Source organism: Triturus cristatus, chromosome 1_2, assembly GCF_964204655.1.
Source record: "Triturus cristatus chromosome 1_2, aTriCri1.1, whole genome shotgun sequence".
Taxonomy (NCBI): Eukaryota; Metazoa; Chordata; class Amphibia; order Caudata; family Salamandridae; genus Triturus; species Triturus cristatus.
The window spans coordinates 784,326,888-784,344,741 of record NC_140580.1 but is presented as its reverse complement, the minus strand read 5'-3'; the positions used below and the strand labels follow the sequence as shown (position 1 = coordinate 784,344,741).

Here is a 17,854-nt window from a genome sequence, read left to right as displayed (position 1 = left end):
ATCTCTTCACAGTCTACAGACAATCTAAAACACCACTGCTAGGTAACCCATTAATCTACAGATTATGATTAACATCTCCCCAGGCCTTCAATCGGTCCACTAGCTGCCTATGGCAAAATATGACTTCTTAAAAGCGATGTTCATCGCAAATCGAGCTATCTACAGTACTGGGCCAGTCTTCCATCAATATAAGTTCCATACCCAATGCCAAACTCGGTCACTACACTCTAGTTTGGCTCTCCACTTGACAATCTGTTCCTTCAAAAGATCTTACACTAGAGGCGAGATAATACACACAAAGGTACGGGTACCCCCAATTAGTGAGCCATGAATTACCGAGGTTGCAGAAAGGGGCAGTCAAGACACAATAAACCAAACATAGCCCACTCTACTTCATTGACTTAATCAATTATTAGGAGACTTCTAGATATATTCTCTAATATACATTTTTTATTTAATCAGTTTCCAAAAACAATGCACGTTTTTTTTTACTCCAACTACACTGGTAGGATGAAAAAGTAGAACCACTATTTATATAGGAGATTTTGAGAAAATCAATACCAGGCCATGTAAAAATATACAACTTTCTGTGTTGGAGTCATTAAAATTCATCAGAAACTGTGATGCTATAACCTAAGGGTAACATACGTAAATGGCACCTACCCAACAGTTCAGCTTATGGTAAAATACAACTTAGAAAAAGAAACATAATGGGTTAAACTAACTCAGAGTATCTTTAGCTGGTAAATGTCTCCTGTATCCAAATGTACATCGGTCCCCTTTATAAAACTTTAGTCCTGAAGAAGGTTCTTCACATCATACTTTTTGCACTGAAATGCTTATCTCCCGAAGAGCCTGCATTCCAATATCTGGGATAATTCTTTCTCAAAAGGACTTATGTAAGACCACAAGAGATAATAGATATATTTACAGACTTGGACAAAATAATGTATTCTATTATTTTGATCTATTTGAAAATAGGGACTGCTCAGTATGAGGGAGGAGTGTGTACATACTGTTTTAGGTAGGGATAGTGGATATCAAAATACAATCATTGTGATGTGAATATGATCTATTAAAAAAACAAATATAAAATGTGTTTATGTTCACGTCATATGTTTGGAATTCGATTAACCAAAAGATGTACATTATGGGGAAAAAACAAGATGTCTCCCCAGAATTAATTACATCAAAGAGATAGAGTCGGCTATGTTTGGTTTATTAGAGACAGCTAAGCTGTGTATCTCAATACTACATGCATGAGAATAACGGACAATCACCTTGAGTTTTGGAAAGTGTTAAAAAACTGTTTTATCCATTCACATAACTGTATGATACGCACAACTCCCCCACAAAATGGTAGGTACGCATATGCACCTTCAAGTTTATTCTCACATTATTTTCTAGAACATGTTGTCGCTGCACCTTGATTGGAGCAGCTTCCAATCTTCATGTACCACACCCAACATCTCCCACTTAGGCCAAACTACAATCCCCACCCTAACAACCATGTGCAACAAAAGGGCACACAGGAACCCAGTGTCATTCCGAGCAATTTGTGCTGAGTCAAAGGTATGAAGTGGTTAAGAATTCTACAAATAAATACAACACCTGCTCATAGAATCACATGACTGACCTAATAAAAAATGGTTTCCAATGATTCAGCGACAAACACCAACTGGTCTCCATCTCTCTTTTTGCCACTGTACCTCAATTGAACAATCAAATCAGTAGGGAAGCCAGTTGCTTCTTAGGAAATGTATAATAGCCAGGCTGGTTTGGTTCTCACATCCAGACTCTGAGCCTAAATACTGTTATTTACTGCCAAGGATTCAACTATGCAATTGGATGCAATTTAAAACATCTAGTAAACCAAGTGCAGATGAAAGGAGGTGTGGGGTGTCTAAGAATGTCCCTTAAGCCGAATGATCAAAGAGACAGAATTGACCAGAGCTTTGTGCCCAAGCCAGAGTACAGGAAAATAACGGACCTGGAATTTAACACTCTCAGGTAGAGCAGTGACACTGCACAATCTCAGCCATACAGAGTGTTTCTTGGCTAAATAAGATCTTAGATGTCATTAACACTCTCAGGTAAAGCAGTGACACTGATCAATCTCAGCCATACTGAGTGTTTCTGGGCCAAATAAGATCTTAGATGCCATTAACACTCTCAGGTAAAGCAGTGACACTGCACAATCTCAGCCATACTGTGTGTTTCTTGGCCAAACAAGATCTTAGATGTCAATGTAACCGGCAACACTTTCTCAATTCACCACACACCGCTTTAGTTGAAGTTTGAAACACTCAGTGACAGAACCTTTAATGAGTTTCTGTCGTAGCTTTTAGGTGTAGAAAGGTCAACAGCGAGGAATCTGTACAAACATGTCATCTTTAGAGATTAATCAAACATTAGCCATGAAAGAATCATGAAACAAGTGTCCTACACATTTTTTGTGATGCTTAGTTATATTTTTGTTGCATACTGTTGCATTAACCCCTTCAGTGCCCGCCCCTTTCCCCGCCCTGTGCCGGCCGTTGAATTAGCGGGCGGGGTCTATGACGAGCTGGACTCGTCATGGGCACAGCGCCACCGCGGCCCATGACGAGTCCAGCTCGTCATGGGCACTGAAGGGGTTAATGCATGTTGCAGTGTCTTGTGAGTTACCGACAACAGGACCCTTTTGGTTCCTGACAGACTCCGTAGAACAGTGACATAAGTGCGGGTGATGGAATTCATAATGTAGTATGTTCAGTTGACGGTTACACGTTAAGGAATAAAGACGGATAACACTAAGCTCCATGTGTGCTGTGAACATTTTGCATGTACCCAGGCTGGGGTAGGACGCTACATGTCTTTCCACTGCAAATCTAAGAAACATCATAGTACAGCTCTACAAAGTGGCATCAGGAGACTGTGCATGGATCTGGAGGTAGGTAGGTACAGCCTGAAATAATAATCCTCCTGTTTGCTATGTTAATCTTTTACTGAATTGTCCAATAAAAGCCCACTTGCCCAGTTCGATTCATCCTCACCCAGGAATTTTACCAGTACTTTGCACAGGACCTAATCCCAAAACCGAACACATTGTTCACATTCTTCTCAAATAACAATCCACCTCAAGGATAATCACTAAAGTGATAGCAATTCTTATTTCAAAAGAAATCAGTGCTGATATCTGTAAAACCACAGAATATAAAATCTTGACTTCTCAACAAGAAGCTATTATGCTACAGTTCATAAATGCAAATCGAAAAGGCTTAGTGAATGATCACCTTTAACGACCACAAAAAGACTACAACTGATTGAGAACTCGCCTGCCAGACTACTCTTACATATAAAACCCCAAGACCACATCTCCCCTGCCTTGAAAGCCCTGATTTGGTTATAGGTTGCCAGAAGATCCATGTTTAAGCTGTTTTGTATCACCCACAAAGCAATACATGGAACAGGACAGCTCTTCATCAGGAATAAAATCACCAAACACATTCAACAAAGGAACCTCTGCTCTAGAGTGGCACCTCGCCTCAAAATCCTAAGATACAAGAAAAAAAACATGGGTGGCACATCCTTCTCTGTTCAAGCAGCCACACTATGGAACTCTTTACCCCCAAACATAAGATCCAAGGATAACCACCTTATCTTCAGAAAACTACTCAAGAATTGTCTCTTCCCCACTTAAGTGCCATACTCAAACAGAAATATACAGCATATTCCTCTGTATATAAGCATTTATTTGTACTATAGATATGTACCTATATATGTGTATTGCTTTGTATAAATGTGTAAAATTATGTTTTTGAAAAAATATATATACATAGATATTCATTAGTTCTGTGAAACAAATGTACATATTACTGATAGTTACATTATTCTATGTTTTTAACATGTATATAAATGACTGCATAAATAAGTAAATCTGTTATCATTACTATTTATCTACAATTGCTCACTATTGAATTACAATTTTTTTTAATATATAAACAAATAAATAAAATTAATTTTAAGTACAACACTTGAAAGCCGTATTTTATGTAATGCATCTTTACTTCCTTTATACATCTACATACCTTCCATGTACTTATGAATCTATATATTTATTACTTTTCTTCGAATTCAGCATATCCAATCTACTACCCTATTTCTCACCCTATACCACTCTCAATATATCCTCTACTTCAACTCTGACTCATCTCAAACCTCTTTCTACTACTCTTTCCAATGCACTACCCTATTTCTCATCCTATATATCTAGCAATATATCCTCTACCTCCACTCTCTCATTCATCCCAAACCCCATACCACTACTATGATCCCCAAAATAACCCTTTCTAAATTCTTTCCAACTCTACCCCTCCTTGCATCATCTCATACCTCTTTTACTATTCCGATCCCCCAAAACAAGCCTTTCTAAACCCTTCCCTCTGACTCTTCCCCCTCCACAACACTTTTACTCATCCCAAGCCTCCTCCTACTGCTATGACCTACAAAATAAAAAGAAATGTCTAGATCCTTTCCTCTTCCATCCCCCCACTATCTTTTTCAATCCAAATAACAGCCTAACATGTCTACCTCTCAAATTAATTTCATATTTCACTATACTAATTCACCACTAATCCTTTATGGGTTTCGGAGTAGCATGCTACTCGCCCAAAAAGTTTCAACACCTCATCTCTGTAACAAAACTGGTGCTCATGTAAAGCACTCTGATACCCGTTGTCTGAGGTCTAGTTCGCACTTTATAAAACTCTAAAAATCAGGGGTAGCGAGCGCTAAATAAGTGCAAACCTTTTTCTCTCTTCTATCCCTCCACTATCCTTCTCAATCCAAGTAAATGACCAACACATCCGCCACTCAAATGACTTTAATCTTTCACTATACCAATTCACCACTAATCCTTTATAGGTTCCAGAGTAGTGTGCTACTTGTGGAAAAAAATGCTTCAACACCCCATCAGGGGAAACAAGCGCTATATAAAGCAAACCTTTTTCCCTATACTATCTTTCTTAATCCAAATAACTGAATAACATATCCACCACTCAAATTATTTTCATATTTCACTATACTAATTCACCACTAATCTTTTATGGGTTCTGGAGTAGTGTGCTATTCGCCGAAAAGGAGCTCCAACACCCCATCAGGAGTAGCAAGTATTGTATAAATGCAAACCATTTCCCTCGTCTAACCCTCCACTATCCTTCTGAATCCAAATAACTGACTAACATATCCACCACTCAAATTACTTTCATATTTCACTATACTAATTCACCTCTAATCCTTTATGGGTTCCGGAGTAGCGTGTTACTTGCCGAAAAAGCACTTTGACACCTCGCATGGGGAAGAAAGCGCTATATAAATGCAATCACAATACAATATGTTGTGGAATAGCCATTGACACTGAAAAAAGCCTTTACCTGAAGTGAATAGAAGTATCTTTTAAGCTCACTCAAAGACATGTATACCCCAAAACTTCCAAATATGTAATCAAAGGACACACACTAGTAAACACTCAACTCTCACCAGCATTCAGACATTCATAACAAGGATGTCCATTAACCCTCGCTCTTCTATATTTTAACCCTAGAACCATTCCAGATCAGATGGAGAACAGAATAAGAACAACGGCCTGAAACAAGGCATTCAGGCCAACCACAATAAATACAAATTAGTAGCAGACCTAAATGACACTTCACTCTCCTTCATGATCAGATAGCCTCTGTACCAAACCTAGCTAAATTAAATATCTGGCTATGCCAGGATATTGGGCTCTATGCAAAATGAAGACAAAACAGGAGAACTCCAGGTATCAAGACTATGGTTGAAACTTCACAAAGCAAAATGCAAGTTCAAATGTAACCTACCACACATCACTTCATGGAGTATCTTATTCGCAAATTGGATATCTGCTTCTGTCAATATAGGACAAAAACTCAAGGACATTCAGAAAAGAACTCAAACATGGTCTCCACTCAACCTAACGTTGTAGAGACAATTTTAAATCATGAAGATGAAGCTCACATCAACACTCTCATATTCCATTACCTCCCGTCCCTCCCTCGCCTTCCTTCAGTACAATTGAGGCCCCGCCTCCCACCCAGACCCACCCCCAGCATAAAAACTTTGCCCTCCCACACTTCCACCTGTCTTTTTCTATCTCCCTAGTGAGACTTACCCTTTCAGCTCCTCCCTGTGGCGGTGCTGGGGAGTCTTTGGTCTGGTTCTCTGCGACGGCGGAGCCCTCGGCAGCGTTCTCCTGGTGGTACCTCCTCTCCTCGTCTCCCTCGTGGTATGGGGGCAGAGCGATTGCTCAGGAGGCCGCGACGGTCCTTCTGTGGCTGGGGCTGAGTTTCCGGGTTGGGTCTGCTTGGATGCCTCTGCTCCCGGACTGCACACATCACGAAGGCCTGGTAGGCCGGGTTTTTGACCCGTTGTTTATTCCTTTTCCTGTATGGGAGTACCAGGTGCTGTAAAATGCTATTTCTCTTGACGGGTGTGGTAATCTGTCTGCCTTGTCTATGGGCTGCTGGGGGCTGTTTTTCTGCTTGCTGTCCTGGGTCACATGAGGTTGTTGGGGGCATTCTAGTGTCCTCTTACTCTGCTGTTTGGTCTCAGGTTCCCCTGGGGCATCCTGGACGCATGGGCTCAGCGGGGCTGTAGTGCCTCTCATGTTTGTGGATGGTGCAGGACTTGGTTGAGGCTGCTCTGTCCGGTGCTTACGGGCTCGGCTGATGCCTTCTGGTCCATCCCGTCCTCGTCCGGTGGATCCTGTGGGCGGCTGGTTTCCGTCTGGGTCCTGGGATATTGGGCCTTCTCCCGCCTCTGCCGTTGCCTTTGGCTCTGGGGGTTGTGGAGAGTCGCTTGGGCTCCTGTGCTGGTCGGCAGGGTTTTCTTCCTTGGTGTTCCCGGCCCTCCTGGTTGGGCTTGCCCTTCTGTCCCGGTGTGGGGAATGGTGCTGTAGCAGTGGCGTGCGTTGCCCGTGCTTACTGTATTTCATGCTGTTTCCACTATTGTGTGCATTGTACTTGCTACTTTGTCCACTGTGGACCACCCAGCTGACGGTTGTTTGTTGGTTGCCTGCGGAGCCTGCTGTGTGCAATCTCTTTTCCTCAGCCCTAAGCATTCCTTCTGTGCTGTGTTGGTCCTGATTGGTTTCAGGTTCCTTTGCGCCCTCTTTTGCATCGGTGGGTTTTTTCCTGCTGTGCTGTGGGTCCCTCGCTTCCTCCGGCGGCTTTGCTTGTTGAGGGGGTTTCCTCTTATTGGGCTGTTGAACTCTGTCCTGGTCGCTCTGCTTGACGGGTCGGGTGTTGTGCTTGGCTGGTGCTGTGGAGCTGGGGGCTGGCCTGTTCTCAGCTTCTTCTGCGCCCTCCTTGGAGCGGGGTTTCGTGACTTTGGCGGCGGCTGTTAGGGCCTCCGGCCGTAGTGCCCGGTACACCCCTGCTCTTGTCTGATCTCTGCAGTTCAGCGGGGCCGGGCCTGGTTCATGCCTGGATGGGTGGCTACCTGGGATTATCCGGTGCTGTAGGCTGAAGGTCCTCTGTCCTTCTTGCCGCCTTGGGGCTTCTGTGTGCCTTTCCTTGTGTGGGGCATCCTGCCTTTCTAGGGTGCCTTGTCCTGGGGCCTCTCCTTTGTCCCCGTTGTGGGTGTCTCCTCCGCCTTTCCGGTGGGAATGGTTTTGGCCTGTTTTTCGCCCTGGCTCCGTGCCTCCTCGCCTGAGGGCCCTGCCCGGCTGGGTCCCTGTCGCTGCTGTCTGGCCGGTTCCCCAATAGTGGGTGGTCGTCTTCGGCCTTTTCTTCCTCGGTGGCAGCGGAACGTTTCTGGTGGCTGGGTCCTGTGTGCTTTGGGTCATGGGTACGGGATCGTCTTGGTTCGGCTGCCTCTGGTGTCTGTCTCCGGTCCCCGCGGGGTGGCTCTGCTGGACGGGGTGTCCTGATTGCTTGCCATGTGGTCAGTCTGTTGGGTTCCTGTCAGGGAGCCCAGGCCTGGGGCCCTCTCTGTTCTGTTTCTGGGGCTAGGGGTTTCCAGCGGCTTTGTCCTGTACTGGCTCTCCTGTGGGTCGGCCCCTTCCCTTCCATGTGTTGGCCCTTCCGGCCGTCATTCCTCTTGTCATCTTTTGGCGTGCCGTGGGTCTCGGGGTCGCCTCTCTCCATTTCCCAGTCGCCGCTTCTTTTCTGCGGTTCGCTGTGGGAGACGCCCATTTCGGTTTTGTGTCCTTCCCTTCAGCCTCCGGCCCTCGCCCTGAGTCTTCCCGCAGGTCCTGGTGCCTCTCGTGGCTCTCCTTCGTGTGGGGGTTTTCCTTCGTCCTTCTCTGTCAGTCGGTCTCTTGCTGTGTGCGGCCAGAGTGCCTTTTTTGCTCGATCTTTTCGGGGGACCTTGGAAGTTCTTCTGGGGATCGGGTTTGTTGGTGACCTGGGGTGTGTCTTCTCTGGTCCACTCTCGGGGCTTGGTGTTTGTTGAGGCTCGTTTTCGGCCTTTGCGTGGCCATGTTCCCTTGTCCTGCCTGCACCTGGTTTCTCTTCCTTCGCTGGCTCGGGCCTTGTTGTCCCGGGGCTCCTCCGGTGGTCCTGTGGCTACAGGGGCCGTGGCTCCTGGCTTCTGGGGTGTTTTCTGGTTCCCGGGGCTCGTTTTCTTCTTCTCTGCCTGACTGTCTGGATCCTGTTGGGTTGGTCTCCGGGGTCTTTTGTCTCCGCTGCCCCGATCGGAGGAGCTCTCTTGGTGGCTCTCCTGCCGCCACTTTCTGCCTGTTTGCTGCCTCCTTCGGCTCCGCTTGTGGTGGCCATGGCCGCCGGCCTGTCCGGGAATGGCTGTGGTCTGTTCGGGTTCAGGGGTGCTGGTCCCTGCTGGTCTCCCGGAGTTCCTCCTGCTGGCGGATTTTGGAGGGCTTGCCCTGGTGCTCTTTCGGGGCTCTCTGCAGGGGCCCTGGGGTATTGGTTCGGTCTGGCATTCTGGGGGCGTGGTCCTCTGTCCACCCTCTAGGTGGGTCCAGGTTCTGGTCCTTGTTCGCCAGCGTCCTGTTTCTCTGGGCTCCGGTCTGGGTGCTGGGGCTGTCGGCTCTCTCCCTTCGGCGAGTGGCCTCTGGGCTGGGGGATCTGTTGTGCTGGGTCCTTCCTTCTTCCCACGATTTCTCTCTCCTTCCCCGTGTGACCGGCCTGTTGGTGGGTCGTTAGGGCCTCCCTGTGGTGGTCCTGTTGCGGATCCAGGGTGGGCCTTGGTGGCCCGGTTCTGGTCTCTGAACTGGAGGCTCGGGGGGGTCGTTGGCTTCCCCGCTCCTGTGACTTGGGGTCTTCTGTGTGCCTTCCTCCCCCTCCCCTTTATTCCGCTGCTCCGGACCTTTCTGGTTCGGGTCAGGTGGCTCTGTGCTCGGGGGGTGTTGGTTGCACCCCGTTGGCCTGGGGCACCTTGGTCTCCTCTCCTGTCCGAATTCTGTTGCATTCAAGAGTGGGTCCTTCCGGTGGTTCCGTTCCCTTTGATGTTTCCGGCCCCTCCCCAGGGTTCTGTGCGGGGGTTTCGCCTGCTGCCTGGTGGTGGTGTGGCTAGGTTGGGGGTTCCTGACCGTTTGGCGGTTGCTTTGCTGCCTTCCCGTCGGTCCTCCTCTCCGCTGTCCTGTGCTTGGCATGGGCGGTCCTTTTCAGCCTGGTGTTCTGCTCTGGGTGTTGTTCCCTCGGTGGGTGGCCTCTTTTTGGCGTTGCGATTCCTTCTGGATGGGGCTCTTCTGGGATTGTCGGTGTCTCCTCTGCGGGTGCTGTGGGCGGCTCTCCGGCTTCTTGATGCTCCTGGCAGTCTTGCGGGTTGGCGGGGGTCTGTTGCCCCCCGCCCTGTCTGGTCCCTCCATTCGGGGTCTTTGCTGCTGGTGTTGGCTGTCCTCTCCTGTCCTCCCTTAGGTCCCCTTGGGGGTCTCGGGTTGCGGCTCTTATCTTTTGGGCCTTGTTTTTTTTGTTGCCGTCCCCTCTGCACAGTGCTTGAGGGTGTTGGATCGGCTGTGGGTTCTCGTTTAGCTTTGATCCGGTTGCGGTGGTTGTTTGGCCTTCCTCTGCTCTGTTGGGTCGTTGGCTTTGGTCCCCGGTCTTGCTGACTGACCGTCTTTTGGGGGTGGTTCCTCCTGTGGGTGTTCCGGGGTGTACCTCTCGCTGTTTGGCGGCTTCAGTGGCTGCGTTGCTGATTGTCCGGCGTGCTTTGCTGTCGTGCCTGCCGGTTGTGGAGTCCTGCCGGGTGGGTTCCTCTGTGGGATCTGTTGGACTGCAACCTGGTCTTCTCCCTCTCCGTTTGACTGTCGCTGTCCGTTTGCGTCTCTGGAAAGTTTGGCTGCTGTTCTGGGCGGCTGGGTTCCTGGGATGTTGATCTGCTGTGTTTGGGGCACTGTTTCTGTTTTGGTGTTCTTTCTCACTCAGCTGTCTGTCTCTGTTTTCTTGTGCTTGCTATATCCTCAATTGTACTGAAGGAAGGCGAGGGAGGGACGGTAGGTAATGCTTCCATTTCTAACGATAATGGCATTACTCCCTCGCCTTCCTTCTAGGACCCTCCCTCCCGGTGCTGTTCATCTGAGTGCTAGCTCGGCTTGTTTACGTACAGGTGGAGGTGGGGGCGGGCAGAGTTTTTATGCTGGGGGTGGGTCTGGATGGGAGGCGGGGCCGCAATTGTACTGAAGGAAGGCGAGGGAGTAGGACTAGGAGTAATGCCATTATCATTAGAAATGGAAGCATTACCATGTTTCCCATTCCACTAGCATAATCTTTCCTCATGAAGCTTAACGAGGAGTTTAACAAAACAAATCAAAGTTCCTCTGAAAAGGAATGTGCCTCAAGATATTGAAACACAAATTACAGAAATCCAAACATGCAGGAGAAAATAACCTTGCAGACTTCCATCGATAACAAGACACTATTAGAGTATTGCAAACCTTCCCCTGTTAAAATGATCCAACAAACTATACCACACCAACATAGGTAAATTAAAGGCCTTCTAAACAGATCCCCTTCTATTACCAATATTTACCTCTACTAATAAATGCAAGCTGCTGCATGCTCTAAGCACTGTTGCAAATATTAAAAAAAGAATCCAATGAATATGCCAAACTACGGAGAATGACGAGGGATATTTAGTTTAACAGCTGGTTATGGTACAACAACGATTTAAACAAAACCATCAAACAACCATTCTGGGGACACTAGATTCCTTAAAGAACTATGACTCTTAGCCAGATAAACACTCTACTAATGATTGCCTCCTAGAGAATAACGTAGGAAATACCCGGACCCTCTAAGCATACCCCACTGGTTCATCGTAATCTGCTACATCCAAACATTTGGACTTAAACTACAGGCGCAAAAACATATAAGTTCAATCAAAACAATTTCCCTGGACTATAATCACAGATATCCTGAACAGTAAATCCTCAAGACTGACCACCAATCAAGACTATCTCAAGATGTATATCAACAAACCACCATGAAACATGTAATCTATCATATGTCCATGCTTGCCATTTAGAACCCAGCCACAACCCTCTTTCCTTCATCTATTAAGTCTTTCCGTCTTGTCCTGCAAGCATAGATTCTTAACTTGCACGATTTTATGTAATTTATTGGCTGCTTTTTAATGAGGCTTATGCACCTTACTGCTCTTTTTGCACTTGTTTTGAACTACTTTTATGTCTGGTGACAGCCGAATAAAGATGATTCTGAACTCGCATAACTCAGCAAAAAAATGAACCTCCCCCGCTGACTGACTCCTCTCACTTTACCATTTCCATAACTGTATACTATCACAACCCTCATCTAACCTGTGCTCGTAACTATCACTGTGTTAGGTATTCTGTTGACCTTTGTCCTGGAAACCAATTTAATTGAGCATATAAAAAAACTAACAACATATTGAACGCAGAAGAGAAGATGCCTATGTAGAGACACCTAAACTGGCCGGTATAGTATAATCAATCCCCAGAGTTCCAACTAAACTAGCTGAAAGTAGACATCTGGCTTATTTCCAAAGCAACTAGCGTAGCACTGTTAAAATACGAGGCCAACCAACACTAAGAGGCCAGATAATAATCAAACATTCCCAAGGACTGCAGCAATTACCTAAGTGTTAAATTCATTAACAAGCCCTCTTATCAAACCTAAGCCTGAAGAAAACAAGGTGAGAACACACGAGGATAGGGCTTGACAGCTTTGAGGCAGTGGACAAGCGAGGGAAGGATTTTCCATTATTTGTCACTGTAGTTAAATTGGGGATTTAGAATCCATCAATGCAGCTTTCACCCTCTATTTTTAAATAGCTTTGCTGGCGCATTAGCAGTGGGAGGTGCTGTATCATCCCTGTAATTCCCTCTATCATTGCAGATGAATCCGCAGGCGTTCTTTTCTCCTGGCGAGCTAACCATCACGTGGCTTCAAAAACCTCACTAGAAGGCGCTCTTGCTTCAAACCTGCCATTGTGAAGGGTTCAACTTTCCTGTCTGCCAAGACCCTCACACTGATCATCACCTCTCAGGAGCCTTGCAGCCATTGCCCTCCATAGATGTCGTGTGTCTTATAGGCAATTATTCTGTCAGGAGAGCCTTCTCTCACTCAGCTGTAGCTATCCATACATTTCTCACTTGCATCTGTGTCTTTGAATGTCCAGAGTGCTTAGCATGACCTATTTGCTTGCGTTAACATTTAATGAGGACTCAGGATGCGCTCCATATATTGTTCACTTACATCTCATAATGCCTTAACTTATGGAAAAGGATGTTCAACCTCTACAAAAGTGTTTTTGCTGAAACCAAGAGCAATATCTAACAGGACAAATTGATAGGATAGGTGCAAAATGGATTTTGAACAATGCCATTTCAAGTAAAAGAAAAGTCAATCTACCTCACCACACGAGTTCTTCTTCCACCTGCTGAGCAGTCTGCTGCTTCGACACAACGTGGAATTTTTTTAAAGACATTTTTGGAGGAAAACACAAGGGCTCACAGGAAAGTGCAAGCTTTTCTGTTACATGCCCAACCCTGGAAATATAAGATGCAACTCGAGGTAACTTAAACACCTGAATCCCTGGGTGTTATAGTAAGGATCAGCTTAGTTGACCTCTGCACGTGTACCAAACACCTTCTGAGACAAAATGAGGACATTTTAATGACTCACACGTCAGAAACCAACAATAAAAGTAGCATTTTTCAACTTCGAAAATGCTCTGAAAAGGATTTTGATGCGGTTTTCAAGATAATGCAATTTGCCATGTTATCGTTCCAGTAAATATAACTTCTAAATGAGATTACCTAAAAGAACAGCTCTTATAATGGCTAAAAACATCTACCACTAAAGAGTCCATGCATCTGTGTCTTACAACTGAGAACTACTACAGGCATGCTAAAATTCAAACAAGCAGTTTTGCACTGTCATGCAACTGTGCTGCATGTGATTACATGACCCAACTAAGTACTATTCATCCAATGTGGTACACATCATGTTAATGATTCTGTACAAGCTCATTAAGTGACCAGTCAGAGTTTATGCCTTGGATTTGGGGGTCCCCCTGCAAAGAACTCGCATTTGGGTGCTTCAGCCATGTTAATATCACATTTTAGGAGATTAGAACGTTCTATGTATCATCTTCCTGAAGTATGTTGTTTTTGCAGGATGTAAGGGCCATCTTTTTCCTTTGAAACAGTGCGACATTATATGTAGGTGTGTACAAAGAACAACCAATGTGCCACTGCCGCCAAACAAGAAGCAGATGCAACAGGAATGAAGGGGAATGCAGGGAAAACTTTACTTTGTTGGAGGAATGTGGAACTTCTGTTCAGGCAAAATAATTGCATTTAAAACAAACATTGGCAATGCTAATAGGCCTGGCTTATAAATGCACTGTCAAGCCATTTCTAAACAACCATGTACGTTGACGGCTCTTCTCCTATCTGTGCTGATGCCTGAGAAAAACGCCATACATTTTCCAGTTATCTAAGACACTTTAATAGCATTGCCCCTAAAAGTTTAAGCTCAGGAAGCTGGATAAATATACAAAATGGTTTCAGCTATGTGAAGGGCAAGCGCATTTTTGTTGAAGCACACAAATTCTGCCCAATCAAAACAGGGACACCTGGCTCCCAACATTTGGGCGGGGCAAAAGCCCCTCTCCTGATAAATAATAAATGTCTGCCTTAAGCTGCACAAGCCAGACCATAAAAAGGGCGTTGGACTGTAGGATGAACATGCTACAAATTTACAAGATTTCAGGAAAAGCAAAAAGATATTCACCTTGTCAAAAACTAGGCACATGTTTTTACCTATCCAAAATTAAATGTTTTATGGCAGAATTTTGTAACAGACTTTAATAATTAAACAGCAGCACAGTTCTTGCATGAAAATGGCTGTTGGAGGTCTTTTTCGTCTCAGCACTAAATTAATATTTAATGAAGCAATTTCGGAATTAATGTACCGCTAAACAAAGCGTCAGTGGGCGGGAAGACCAAGTGGATAAATGGGTTGATGGCATTTAAAGGCGGGGGAGGAGGAAGTTCAGGCTGCACCATCAGGCTTTTCTGACTGGAAATCTGTTCCACTAGAGGACACAGATATGAAACACGGCAAAGGTGTTGGAACAGAACTGACCTTTAGCGCACTGAGCTGATGAAAATGAACAACACACAAAAGGCCCTCTTTGCTAGATTAAAAATGCACGCAACTATCTTGTTCCAGGAATGAATTAATGATTTAATGAGTGATATTGATTCTCAGTGCATGGTAGGGATAGTACTACGAGCTGCTTAGGACAATGCGGATTCTTCAATATTTTCACAGTACAGATACTTTTATACAATATCTCTTTACTTGGAATGCTAATCGTCTTTGGACTTGTTAGGTTTCTGAATTGTCCCTGATGCAAGACAATAATGCATACACATGTCAGTCAGAAACACTTTCGGGCAACACAAATAGACCAAAGAGGCATATATTTTACTCTGCAGCAGTGGGTACAATGTAACATGTTTAAGGCTTTAGTTCAATGTAAGCGATATAAAATAATCTTGTAGATCACAAAACAAAATAGGCATATAAAATTTGACCACAAAGAAACATCTAGTATGTAAAGGAAGTTTACCTGAGACTGAGAGTTGACGTTGGCCCCATTTGTAACTAAAACCGTGACCACTTGCGCTTGCCCGGCCAGAGATGCTATATGTAATGCTGTGTTCCCTTTCTGAAAGACAAGACAGTAAGACAGAGAGTGTCACTCCCTTTCAATTAGTCCCCTTTTCTGGAGGCACCACTAAACAGGCTCTTTGAATTTGTGATGAACCACACTAATGTCCTTAAGGGGACAGTATTAAAAAGCAGCAACATTTTGGCAGAATCTAAATTAGAAATACATACTGAACATCCATGTTAAAAGTTACAATAGAAAACATTCTACTTATGGATAATTCAATTAAAAAGGAATATGTGCTTATGAGAGGAGATAATGTGATTGAATTATCTTATTTAAAACCCAACCTCGATCCACAATGTTTCTAATCATGAATAAATGGTATCTAAGAGGAAGTATCAATATACAAACTCATTTTCACCTTTAGTGAAGGCAATCTGTGCACATACACAAGTACATCTAATTACTTTTTGAAAGTGATTTTGATCCCTTGGCATCTATATTGTGACATACAAACAAAATACTTTGCAAAAATCACTTAATAGAGGGCATCTGGGCCTATTACAAGGTGGAAGGTTCCTCATAATCATATACACTGACGTACTGACATACTTTGTTTACTGTGGGCAAAAAGTCCCATGCCTGCAGGAACCTTTGACATACACTGCTGGTCTGTGGGAGGGGTTTAATTTGCAAGATGGCATTGCTATGCAAATCAGCAGAGTGATTTAAAAACAAAAAAGCACTGCACTTGAACAAATAGTCTGTGTTTGGGGAGGTGATATTTCCTATGCAATAGAGCCAACTCTTTCAAGTGCCACAAAGTAAAAGTCGAAACATTTAGAGAACAAGTGATGAAATTGAGAGGGATTAGGGTAAACCCCTATTAGCCTTTTAGCAAAATAACAAAGGACGTTCCTGGGGATTAGCGGTGCAAATGAAGAATCCGACTAGATAATGCCTTTGGTCTAAAAGAAATAAAATGGCCAAATACAAGACTGAGTCAGACAGTACTACAGAGAAGGAAAGGTTTCTGTATATCATAGGTCCATTTTTGAAATGCTCAGATACCACCTTATACAAGGGCCCAGCAAGGATGAAACTTGTCTGGAGTTGTATGTTTTGCCCGCTCAGAGGTCACGTGCCACCAGGGGGTGGTGTTTAATATGTCACAAAGAATGATTTGCAGAGTTTGGATCTTGTACGTTTTGCCTCCAACAACTTAAAATAATAATATAGTGGAATAACCACACAGCATTTACCAGTGCTTCAGATTGATTCAAGCATTTTTTGTTCAGTATTGAGATACGTTTACTAAGATTGCCATCATATAAAACAATGTTCAAATAAGACATTAAATGTATTCATTACAATTTAAAGCTTAAAATCTTTAACATACATTACAAATAGGGCTATACATACTGCAACATCCAAATCCTCATTTTGCATGCAAAATCCTTTGCTAACATTCAATTTATTGCCCCATAACGATACAACAAAGGATGAACAATTTCCCGCTGCAAAGTAGCAATCAATTAAAAAGTGAGTAGCATCACTGTTTGCATTTATTTAACATGAACAATTTCGATTTTTAAACAACACTTGTCACCATGATTCATCCTTCTCCCACATCAGATGTAATGTATTCTATTCTTCAGAACCTAAAGAAGCTGTTTTCCAATGGTGTAAATTCTACAAATAAGTAAAAACTGCATTATCTCCCAAGAACAGAACCATCAATTGAGGCCTAGTTTCTCATGGTACTGAAAATCTTGGAAATTTGCTAACACTGTGAGCAAAGAAGCATAGACACTTTTTATTTCTAATATATTTCTTGAGATACATTGTGAGATATCATAAAAATGGTTTGCTAAGAAGACCACACAGTTAACAAAGTTATGCTAGAAAATATCCCCCTTCAGCAGAGCTTTACAATAAATAAATAATATATTTCCAGGTATGGTCAAGTTAGGAGAATAGAAGAACCTTCAAATTCAAATTCCTGCCAACATGCTCCATGCAATCCTACCTAGCACAGCATGTATGACCTGCATCATAGTTGGAGAAGGAAGTCTGAATATTATTTCTTTAAAGTATTTTCTAGTCCTTCGTAATGCTTTCTCCCATGAAAAGCCAAAACATCTGCACCATAAAGTAAAGGGAATATCCTTTCTCTTAAAAGACTTAAGAGGTGAAGTACTTGTAATGCTAGTACTGACAGTACTTCAAAGGCCCGGGTTTATTTAGACTAAGATGCTCAACCATGTCAATTTTAAAATTAAAATGTAATCCCAGATATTTGTAAAATGGTGCTCATTCTAAACAAGAACCTGATAGGAACCAGTTATAATTTGGACTTTTCTCTTCGGTAAAGAAAATATGCTTTGTTTTATCTCCATTAATTATCAGTTTATTTTATAAACAGTAGTTTTACAAATGGGCTCAATTTACGGAGTAAATTTAAAGGATTATAAACTATTAAAATTAGGTTGCCTGCATGCCATGAGATTCAATGTGCTGTACCTACATTTTGGGTGTAAATTAGTAGATTTCTTACAATTCATTGGTAACTCTACTAAATAATACAGTGAGAAGGGGATAATACACAGTCTTGCTTGAAACATTTGAACAGGTATTAGTGGTGTCAACCTGCTAGTAGGTTTACATACATCTATTTGAAGCTAGTTTACACTATGTAAAGTTTTTTGGTATAGAGAACAAACTTCAG

At 43.8% G+C, this 17,854-nt stretch overlaps 1 protein-coding gene across 31 annotated transcripts in view; it reads right to left on the bottom strand.

Moving 5' to 3' along the window:
- ANK3 (ankyrin 3) overlaps positions 1-17,854 on the bottom strand; it is a 1,906,984-nt gene that overhangs the window by 715,359 nt on the left and 1,173,771 nt on the right. For all 31 annotated transcript variants that reach the window (XM_085608804.1, XM_085608807.1, XM_085608799.1 and 28 more), the window contains one exon: positions 15,082-15,180. In XM_085608804.1, the coding sequence (XP_085464930.1) occupies positions 15,082-15,180 (99 nt within the window). The remainder of the gene's footprint in view (positions 1-15,081; positions 15,181-17,854) is intronic.